General features: G+C 50.3%; 1 protein-coding gene across 2 annotated transcripts; it reads left to right on the top strand.

Annotated features, from left to right (window-relative positions):
• The first annotated feature begins 248 nt into the window (after positions 1-248).
• FAM53C (family with sequence similarity 53 member C) lies at positions 249-10,784 on the top strand. 2 transcript variants are annotated; one of them, XM_028103585.2, is made up of 5 exons: positions 249-469; positions 3,823-4,052; positions 4,446-4,503; positions 5,672-6,456; positions 7,739-10,784. In XM_028103585.2, exons 2-5 carry the CDS (start codon positions 3,975-3,977, stop codon positions 7,994-7,996), a joined length of 1,179 nt encoding a protein of 392 aa, XP_027959386.1. In that variant the 5' UTR covers positions 249-469; positions 3,823-3,974; the 3' UTR covers positions 7,997-10,784. The 2 variants fall into 2 exon arrangements, with proteins under 2 accessions (XP_027959386.1, XP_027959385.1); XM_028103584.2 differs by lacking the exon at positions 249-469 and adding an exon at positions 787-924.

Below are 10,784 nucleotides of genomic sequence, written 5' to 3' on the forward strand. Positions count from 1 at the left end.
CATCTTTTACCTAGCTGCCTGTTTCCTTCCTCCCTCCCTTTTCAGTCTTAAGGAAAGTGGTCCAGCTGTAACCACCATACTCCCCCCTCCCCCCCACCCCCGCAAGCAACTGAACCGCCTATGATGTCATAATCACAACCCCATTACCTCATCCTGCTGGGGGGTGGGGGTGCGTAGAGGAAGGAGGAGGCGTGAACAGTCCTGGGCCCTCCTCAGCTTTACAAAGTGTTTTGAGTGAGGTCTAATTACAGAACCAACTGGGAACGGCCCCGCAACCGTTACCAGTCCTGGGTTTATAAGGTTCGAGGCGATCCGGCAGCTGGAAGAGGGGCTCCTGAGACTCAGAGCAGGCCCTAATCGGCTCTTGGACTACATTTCCCAGAAGCCTTCACGTCTTGGACGGGTCCTCTGCTGGCGGAAGGGGGATTCCTTCTGAGAGGCGGCCGTAGAGGGCGGGAGAGGAGAGCAGGTAAGAGGAACTGTGGCTATTTCTGTTACGCGGCCCGAATCGAGTGGGGGGCCGTACTTGGGCCAATGTTGGAACCGAGGGCGAAGGGAATGGTTTTGTTTACCTTCGTCCGACACTGTCTCCCCCGCGGGTTTGGAGATGTGCCGCCAACTGGGCCCGTCCACCTTCTGCAATATTTTGGAGGGGGTGACTCGATAGTGAAGAAACCACGTTCATCCCTAAATCAAACAGCCTGGCTCCTTCCCGACAGCACTTTTCAAAAAAGACTTTGGGAGAGAAACGACGCGGGGTTCGAGCCTCCGCGGGCGGTTCAGGGCGATTCTGCGAACCAGAGCGATGCCCCCTCTCTCCTTAGGGGCCCGTTGGTTCGCGCCGGCGCCTTTTAAGGGCACCGTGGGGCGAACGGAGCGCTCAGAGCTGCTCCGGCCGCGGCCCTGGGAGCTGGAGGAGCCGCGGTAGGTGGCGAGGGCAGGTGGCGCTGGGGCCTCGGGGCGGGCACCTCGACTGTCCCTCCCTCCTTCCCTATTTCCCTTCCCCCAGCCTGGCCGCGCGCGCGGCACGGCCTCTCTGGACGCCTCCGCGGGGAGAGCACGGGACCCGGTGGGGGAGGGGTTGGCGGAGTGCTAAGTCCCAGACCCTCTCCATCCCCTGCGTCCTGAGTTCGCTTCCCGTGGCCAGATGATGGAAGCTGATTGGGAAGAGGCGAAAGACAGTCCCCTTGAGCGAGCCCTGGTGCCCCCCTAGGGGCTAGCGGACGCCCCATGCCCCACCCCGCAGGGACAGGCAGGGCAACCGAGGGAGAGGTTGAAGACTGGAGGGGGGCCTAGCCTTTCGCTTCTTCATCGGGGTGGGGGGAGGGGTGCTCCCCACTTGTCACCCCTATCCCCGCCAGAGCCATATGGAGGAAGAGCAGTCAGGTCCCCACTTACCTGTTCATGCACCTCCCTGCCTCCCTCATGTTTTTCTTTAGTGACCCCCAGAGGTGTGGGGCTGGGACATGGGGGGAAGGTCCCCAGGGGATTTGTGACTCTCCTCCCCCTTGGTCTGACTTGATCCTAGGTTCTCCAGGTTTCAGCACAACCTCAGCATCCCTGAAACCCGAATGTCAGGGGCTCCTGCCATCCAATAGGAGATGGGGTGGGGGTCCAGTCTTTATTTTAGGGGGCTGATGGTGGAGGGAAAGCCTGGATTGAGAATTGGGCCTGGTGGGGCCGTGGGGAGGGCCTAACGGCCTGGTGCTCTGTGAAGGGCTGAGTCCTGTGCCAGTTGTTAAGCTGAGAAGTTTTAACTTGTTTAGTGAACGTTCAGGGCTGTCTCTGCCCCTCAGATATACAAAATGGAAGGGGAAGGAAGGCGGCAAGAGAGGGTTGCTTACACTTTTTTCTATGCCTGCCTGAGAAAGAGGAGGCCCCTCGCGGAGCTGGTTTGCCTTCTTTTGTGTCCTGGTTTGATTCCTTATGGCTTCCGTTCTGTTCCCCCTCTCAGCCAGGCCTGTTTTAGGAAACTCAGGCTGAGAGTATCAGTTGCGTGGTGGTAGTTGCATTGTTCCAATTACCGCCGTGTGTGGCCACATCCCAACAATTAAAATGCAGAAAAACACAAAATCACTCTCTTCACTTGATCCCAGAGAGGGCTGGGAGTTTGCTGTTTGGCCAAATGCCTCATGAAAAGCTTGAAAGAGTTTGCTTCACTCCCTGCTCTTCATGGCTGGTCAGCCTGAGGCCTGGGATCTCTGGGGTAAAAAGCCTGCAGTTAGGTTTCGTCTCTAGTTGATCTTTTGGGGGCAGAGTTAAGAAACCAAGAGCAGAAGTGATATAAGCTTTAGCTTTTCCCACAAGAACATAGGGGAAGCTGCTGAAGGGAGCTCTCAGGAACCTGGAACTTTGTTCAGGGTGGTAATAATAATTATGCATGAAAATGATAGTTAACTGTAATGATGATTGACTTCTCCCACAGCATCCAAAAAAACTGCAGATACATCTACATGTAGTTCTTTGCTCTTCCTTACCTACCTGTCTCCGAGGTGGGAATGGGGTAGAGATGATTCTTTCTGCAAAAGTAGAAAGTGATCTGCCTCCAAGGTCACAGGAGAGCCGTTTTGGGCTTCCTTAGGTGTTCAGGTGAGGGAGGTTGGCATCCAGCCAAATAGATACACCCAATTGTCTTATTCATTTTAATGATATTATCACTTGTGGCATTCTTAGGCTGTGTAGAGCAACAAACAGGAGGGTTTGAGAAACAGCAGTCTTATGTGGACTCCTGATTTGTACAGGCTGGATGGTATGCTTTTTGCATTTTGATATTTCGTGTTATATTGTACCCGTGACAGAATAATAAGAGATTTATTCTGCCCATTTTACATGTACATTAACTAAGGCCAAGAAAAGTCATTTCCCAGAACTGTCATAGCAAATTGGAGCAAGACTTAGATTTCTTGAATGCTTATTGTATCTACTAGAGAATGCTACGTATACCCTCTGATGAGCAGTCTGCCTGCTGGTCATTTCTGGGAATAGGCAGAACCATATGGAAACACTAGGTTATCCTCCCTTCCTCCATTGAGTAAGGCCCCTCAGGCAATTGTGTGGGCTTGAAGCCTGTTCTCTGACAGAATTAGTTTGCTTATGCTGAAATTGACCATGAGAAGGATTCTTGATTAATTGAATCCATGGTCTTTGAGTGAGATCAGGCTAAAAACTTAGTTGAATGAAGTCATACAGTTGTTGTTTTTAACATGTATAGAGTTAAAATGTAATTGGAAAAAATCCTGGTACCATTTCTCTATCTTCTTACCATCTTATAAGAGAATACATACAGTATCTGTTGGAAAACAATAATATATCAAACATTCAAGCTAGGGGAGAACATAAAACTTTGTTTACTTTGATTGGTCTGAAGCAAAAAGTCATTCCTACAACCAGTGCTCCTCCCTGTTCCCTGTTACTATTTCTGTAGTTTAGGAAAAGGGTACCTCTCTGTTTCTGTTTGGAAGATAAAATATTGGGGTAATCAGGATGGAAGTAACCATTTGGGCATTCCTCTCTCACTTAAGCTGTTTTTTAACTGGTGCTGGTACGCTGGGTAGACAAAGCACAGCATGAACCAGGTTAGGAGTGGCAAATAGGTTTCAACATGCTTGCTAACTCCAGTTCACTTTACTGGTTAACTGGAGTGCCAAGTTCAGGATGTTTCTGAGGCTGTGTTTAGGCTTAGCAGGAAAAACTGTGATCAAGTAATGATGTCTGCCAGAGGCCTGGCATAGGGATGCTGTGGTATGTGTGCCATGCATTTTCCACCTTTGGGCCAGGTACATTTCTAATACCACTTGGGGCTGGTCCCTCTGTAATTGGCAGACTCAGCAGGCATGACTGGAGAGGGAAGTCCCAATGGTGCTAGAATGGTGCTGCAGTGGCAGAAGACGGCTCACGAGTGAGGTCTGGAAGAACGACAGGGAAGACATCCATCATTTGCTCCAAAGTGTGCAAGTCAGATCCTGGGGAGAATCATGATAACCCTGATCACTGAGCAGCTACAGAAGCAGACTCTGGATGAGCTGAAATGCACACGCTTCAGCATCAGTCTGGTAAAAGACCAGTCTTCCTGCTTCTCTACAACCCCCTCCCCCTTTTTTCTGAGGCTGTTTGTTGCTACTACTTTACCCATGTCCTGTGCCGTATGAGTCATGGTACTTGTACTGGAAGAGCCTACTAAAGGCTCAAAACCCAGCCCAAAAGGAAGGGGGCAGGTATTTTTCCACTGATAGAGAAGGGACATCAAAACTTGGGTGGAGAAGGGTTTGTAGATGTTGGAAGATGTGGATTATTTTACTCACTAACTTTGGGAAGACAAGAAGAAGAGAACATTTAGGAGTCCCTCACATCTCTATAGCTCATGAATTCCAGGGGTGAGCTGAAGAGGGCTTCCTGGAAATCCGTGTGCTGAACCTGAATCATGATGGATATTCTCTCTCTTTTAGCCTCTGCCTGATCATGCAGACATCTCCAACTGTGGGAACCCTTTCCAGCTTGTGTCTGGTAAGGCATTGTGTGTGTGTGTCTGTGTGTCTGTCCATGCTTCCGTCCACACCTTTCTTGCACTGGTTTCCAGTGACCTCCACAACTTTCTTGCCAGGGCCACCTGTTGAGATTGACACTTGTCTCCATTTTACTGCCCCAGCGTGGAAGTTATTTGTTTAGTTGGCTCTCCCTCGAGCCTTGATGGGACTTTGATAATATGGTTTTGTTTGTTTGTTTTTATTTTTTTGTCCCCCAGTCTGATTTTTTTTTAATAGGTAGTATGTTCATGTAGTTCAAAAATTTTAAAATAATAAGTTTACAGTGAGAAAAGTCTCCTTTCTCCATCCATCTCCCACCACCTCCCTAAAAGCAGCTCTGGTTATTACTCTGTCTGTCCATCTAGAGTTTATCTATAAGTGTGTGTTTTTTATTCTTGCAAAAGGTTGCATACTATATATATTATTTGCACTTTTTTTTTAAACTTAACTATAATATAGCTAGAAGATCTTTCCATATCAGTGTGTTAATTTGAGTATTTCTTTGTGGATGGCCAGACACAAAGGAACATGAATAGTCTTAGGGTTTCCCAAGCACGGGTTCCACCGTCAAAGGCCTTCCCTACCCTGTTTGCACTCTCTAGTAATAAAAATGATCCTGCTTGATTACCTCTTATTCCTTGGTAGCCCTAACTCCTGTCTTGGTGCTGGTGACACATAGGAAGGGGAAAAACTAAGGAAGAAGAGCATGGGCCTGCTTTTCACAACTTGGGGCTGGTGGGTAGGGGAGCAGAGTAGTGTTAGATGGAGTGAGGGATGAGCAGGGCACACGTGCATTTACTTCTTTTGAATTGGTCTACCTTTGAGAGGGAGTGGCAGGCAGTATATGGGACTATTTTCGGTTTCTGGTGCTTCCTCATAATGGAGGCAGTATCGTATAGTGGTTAAGAAACCTAGCCTTAGCATCAGACAGACCTGGGTTTGACTCCTCCTTTGGTCTTTCATTCCTACATGACTTTGGACAAGTTACTGTCCAGTAACTGGACATCTGTCATCTGTGAGTGAAATGGGGATAGTGAGGTTTTGGGGAAACCTCAGCTAAAGTGCTCATTACATTGTGTGGCAAATAGTGAGCCCTTAAAAATACATTAACTCTCATTAATACTATTTTTATTATGAATGCTTTCCAGAAGGTGCTTCCTGGAGGGGCCTGCCCCACTGTTCCTGTGCTGAATTCCAGGACAGCCTCAACCTCAGCTACCACCCCTCAGGCTTGAGCCTGCACCTCAGACCACCCAGCCCGGGAAGTTCCCCACAGGAGCAGCTCCTCTCCCAAGTCCTAAGCCCTGAACCCCCAGACCCAGAGAAGCTTCCTGTGCCCCCTGCCCCTCCATCCAAGAGGCACTGCCGCTCACTCTCAGTGCCCGTGGACCTGTCTCGCTGGCAGCCGGTGTGGCGGCCCGCCCCCTCCAAGCTGTGGACTCCCATCAAGCACCGGGGCAGTGGTGGAGGGGGTGGGCCGCAGGTGCCTCACCAGAGCCCCCCAAAGCGGGTCTCCAGCCTCAGGTTCCTCCAAGCTCCCAGTGCCTCTTCTCAATGTGCCCCGGCCCACAGACCCTACAGTCCCCCTTTCTTCAGCCTGGCCCTGGCCCAAGATTCCTCTCGACCCTGTGCCACCTCCCCACAAAGTGGCTCCTGGGAGAGTGATGCTGAGTCCCTGTCACCTTGCCCGCCCCAGCGCCGCTTCTCCCTGTCACCCAGCCTGGGCCCGCAGGCAAGCCGCTTCTTGCCCTCTGCCCGGAGCTCCCCTGCATCCTCCCCAGAGCTGCCCTGGCGACCTCGAGGCCTCCGCAATCTTCCCCGAAGCCGCTCACAACCCTGTGATCTGGATGCCCGCAAAGCTGGAGTCAAGCGGCGCCACGAGGAGGACCCCCGGCGGCTGCGGCCTTCTTTGGACTTTGACAAGATGAATCAGGTGGAACCAGCAGGACTAGGGAAGCTTGGTTGGGAGGGGGGAGACTTCCATTTTCCCTGAGAGCTGTCCTCTAGTTCTATGCACTCCTGGCAGGTGCCTTTTTTTATTTAAAAAAAATCTTTTTTTAATTTTTAAGTAGGCTCCACACCCAGCATGGAGCCCAACACGGGGCTTGAACTCAGGACCCTGAGATCAAGACCTGAGGCGAGATCAAGAGTCGGACACTTAACCGACTTAGCCACCCAGGTGCCCCTGGCAGGTTCTTTTCTTTTTTTTTTTTTTTAAGATTTTATTTATTTATTTGACAGAGAGAGACAGCGAGAGCAGGAACACAAGCAGGGGGAGTGGGAGAGGGAGAAGCAGGCTTCCTGCTGAGCAGGGAGCCCGATGTGGGACTCGATCCCAGGACCCTGGGATCATGACCTGAGCCGAAGGCAGACGCTTAATGACTGAGCCACCCAGGCGCCCTGGCAGGTTCTTTTCTGTCTGAGCTTTCGCTAGGGTGATTTACCATCCTGGTTGCCTAGGACTGTACCCATTTTAGCACTCAAAGTCCATGTCCTGTGTCACTTCTTGGGCCTGGGGGAGGTTCTAGAGAAACAGGTGAGACCCATGTTAAATCTCCCAACAGAGATTCGCGATTATTCTGCTAAAGGCACTTTCCCTCCACTCTGAGGATGCATAAGCCATAAAAGTCCCATCAGCAGTACCCTGCCCTTCTTGACCTCAGGGCTCATTTTGCCACTTGTCCTTCACTGCTTCCCCTGGGTCTGTGAGGGCTTAAGCAAAAACGGGTTGCTGCATCATTCACGTTCAGCAACTGTGTTTTGACTTGCCAGTGTGAGTACAGCTGTTGTATGCACTTGCCCACTTTTTTCATACTCTTCCTTCTAGTCCACCGGGTCACAAACCTCTTTGAGAATCTACGTGCTTATTCATAGAGTCATTCCTGCAACGAGTCAGCAAATGTTACTGAATACCTGCTCTGTACCAGGCTGTGACTAGGCACTTGCAATATTGTGAAACATACAGACAATATTCCTGCCCACATGAAGCTTATAAATGAGCTCCTAATCTTGAATCTGATAGAAACTATGGGCTCTTTCCTCAGAGAATTTGGAGAAATTATAAATTTTCCAAATGTTAGCAGGGAGTTCACATACCTTACCCTAAAGCCTAGGATGCCTGCCTGTAAGAGTAACCAAGAGGGATACTTGGGCTCAGGGTTTTGTGGAAGTTGGTATCTTTTTTTGCACTCTTAACTTTGTTGTTTGTTTGACAGAAACCATACTCAGGAGGTCTCTGTCTCCAAGAAGCAGCCCGGGAAGGCAGCAGCATTTCTCCACCGTGGTTCATGGCCTGTAGCCCCCCACCCCTCTCTGCTTCCTGCAGCCCCATTGGGGGTTCCTCCCAGGTGCTGAGTGAAAGCGAAGAGGAGGAGGAGGGGGCCGTGCGGTGGGGGCGGCAGGCACTGAGCAAGCGGACACTGTGCCAGCAGGACTTTGGGGACCTGGACTTGAATCTAATTGAGGAGAACTAAAACTGAGAGGCTACTTCCTGGGGCCACACAGACTGACTCTCTATGGCTACTAACAAGTGTCGAGGCCCCAAGGCCGGGGGCCCAGCCTGGGAATGGGGGTGAGTGGAGGGCTCCGACTCAGGGCAGCCGGAAATCTTCTCGCTCCAGGAAGCTCGACCATGCCAAGAGACTGGCCGGGACAAGATAAACGGAGCTGGTGGCGGGAGGGACAGCCCCAGAGCAGACCCTTCCCATGGCGGCCCTGAGTGTGAGTATCCCTGCCACCGAGAAAGCAATGGGCAGGGAAGGAAGGGGTCTGCTGACCCCAGCTCGGGGAATTTCACTAGCCCCTTTGCTTCAAAGGGCACTTGTGTCTTAGAATTTGGCCAGGGTGGGGGGTTCATTCAGCCTCCTCGGAGAAATTGTGTGAGAGTGTGTGCGTGTATGGGAGTGTACTTGGGGAAAGGTGTGTTTGTGTAGCCTTAGGGAAGGAAGGCAGTTGCTCCTTAACAGCAGAGCATCATGATCCCCCAGGATCTTGAATTTTCATGGGATCGCAGGCTTATTCAAAAAGTCAAGAGGAGGGCACCAAGTTTTCCTTTTTTCTAAGTAGCTCTGGAACCAGGCTTATAATCCATAAGCACCTCTGGTTCTGCAGAGGATTATCTTTGGGGTATGGCAGGGTCTTTTAAGTGCTGTGACCCCAGCTAATGGTCTTTTTCTTAGGCCCATCCCCTCCCCTAGGTAGATCTAATATTGGAACTGGAGAGGGCTCTTTACATTGATTCTGAGCTGGCCTTTTTTCCTCATCAGATTGCATAGGCTGTATACAACTTGCCTTTGTCTCTAAGTAGATGTAAGCGCATGTGGGCAACTGAGGCAGAGTTGGAGGGGCTCCATCTTCCTCTTTCCCTCTCTACTGATGGGACTCCCCCCACCCCACTCTCTGAGCTTCAAGGGTCAAGAACATGGAGGGAAGGCCGTGTGTATTGGTCCCCATTATCTGAGGCCCACCTGCTGCAGAAGTGGCATTCCGTGCCCAGTAAGCATGGGTAAGCTTATCCCAGTGCTGCCCTTTGGAAGCAGACTATAGGGAAACCTGTTGTTAAAAGATCCAGGCCTAACCTCTTTTCTGACCTGCTTGAGAAAGTGGAAAGGGATGTCAGCATTTACCAGTTTGCTTGTCTTCCATTCCTGCCAGGAAATGTTTATTTGCCTCTAATTGTACCTGAGAGACCTCAGGGAGGTTGGGGCTCACTGAGGGTTTGGCTGAGGATGTGTAAAGCAAAGGCTATGAGAAGCAGCTGGGAGTTTGTTGTTGTTGTTGGATTGAATTTGCTTTTTTTTTTTTTTGTTTCTCACCCATAACTTGAGCCAGGGCAGCAGGTCCCAGTGGCTGCAGTGGTGGGTTTAATGGCTGCCGGACCCTTAGGCCTGGCACCAGTGGAGATACATATGGAAGCGGCCGCCAAATAGCTTGTGAGGCTTTACCCAGCTTTGGTTGACCCTGCACAACTGAATTGGACCTGCCATTCTGGTTTATTGGAGGAAGGTCGTTCTCTTCAATTTCCAGGGTGTCTTGGGATCCAATTCCTCATGTTAGGGAAGAAGATCAAAACCCACACGTTTTCTTCCTCATGGAATTGAACCTGTTACTTTCTTGGCTTCCCACATGTTGGATAGGAGCATCACCGGGGCTGCAGTCTCCTCACCTCCACTCCTGAGGATGTGGCCATTTATTCTTGAGCCTCTGGCTCTAAAGGTTCTACCCTTCCAAGGCTCTTCCCCTTCTCCTGCTAGTTACCAGGTATTATCAGTGAGCTACCAGGTCTGTAGGGGTCTGAAAGAGGCTCTCTGGAGAATCCAGGGCAACTGTGAGCCCAGGAGTTGCCCATCCTTGGTTTTATCCCTCCCTTGGCTCTAATCTTTCTTTAGGCCATAATTTCCCTGGTGCCAGCTTTTTTTCTCCTGGGGCATCCTTATCCCTGGGCTCTCTGCTGCATATTGGCTGTGCCAGCTTCCAGTAGGCCACTGGCAAGGCCAGTGGGGTCTCTGCAAGCCCTAAGCTGAAGAAGTGAGGGCAGTAATCCTGCCTCTGCCGTGGCTTCCCCAAAGCCCCTAGGGGTGCGATCCTTAGGGGAGAGGGTCTACAGATACCGTATTTGAATTCCATTACTTTAAGATCTGGAAAGTTAAACTAGTTGAAACGGTCATCTTGCTTCCCAATCTAAGCACCCATGACCCTGGGACAAGCCTTTTCAAGAAGTGGTTCATTTTGCTTTACACAGTAGATCTGTTCCAACAGTTCTGTGTAAGCCAAATACTATTTTGTGATGCATTTGGACTGCTGACCATTTAAAAGCAGCCTGTGTGATTGCTTCTTTTGTAAAGCAAGCAACCTCCCTCTACTTTAGCTGTTTTGACTATTCGGATTTTCACATATTGGGCTTACCCAGAGTGGAGCACACCTTTACAGGGCTGTGGTTGACGCTGGGTAGACATCTGCATCTGTGTTGTGTGTGTGGTGTGGCTGACCAGTAGGTGAGTATTCCTGCGTGTGTGAGTGAAGCCACTCCCAGGCTGGTGCTCTCCTCCTGTGCCCGGTGACTGCCCAGTGGCAGCTCCAGCTGCCCTTCACTCCCACCTGCTGCCAAAGTCCCTGTGCTAATGGGATTACAAATACAAAAAGTGGAAAAAAATTTTTCGTAAACTTTGTTTTATATTAAAAAAATCCATAAGTCTGTGTGTGTTAAACATGAGGTCCTGCCTCTGTGGCTGTGTTTGAAAAAATAAAGTTTTATTAGAATAA

This window comes from Eumetopias jubatus, unplaced genomic scaffold, assembly GCF_037043125.1.
Source record: "Eumetopias jubatus isolate StellerSeaLion01/CBP00866 unplaced genomic scaffold, mEumJub1_p1.0 scaffold_5, whole genome shotgun sequence".
In the NCBI taxonomy this organism is placed as follows: Eukaryota; Metazoa; Chordata; class Mammalia; order Carnivora; family Otariidae; genus Eumetopias; species Eumetopias jubatus.

Bases quoted from the DNA above. Each gene is read 5' to 3' on its own strand.
- FAM53C (XM_028103585.2), top strand. From the start codon at position 3,975: ATGATAACCCTGATCACTGAGCAGCTACAGAAGCAGACTCTGGATGAG. The intron at 4,053-4,445 runs GTAAAAGACCAG...TCTCTCTTTTAG, and splicing joins CACGCTTCAGCATCAGTCTG to CCTCTGCCTGATCATGCAGA. The intron at 6,457-7,738 runs GTGGAACCAGCA...TTTGTTTGACAG, and splicing joins ACTTTGACAAGATGAATCAG to AAACCATACTCAGGAGGTCT.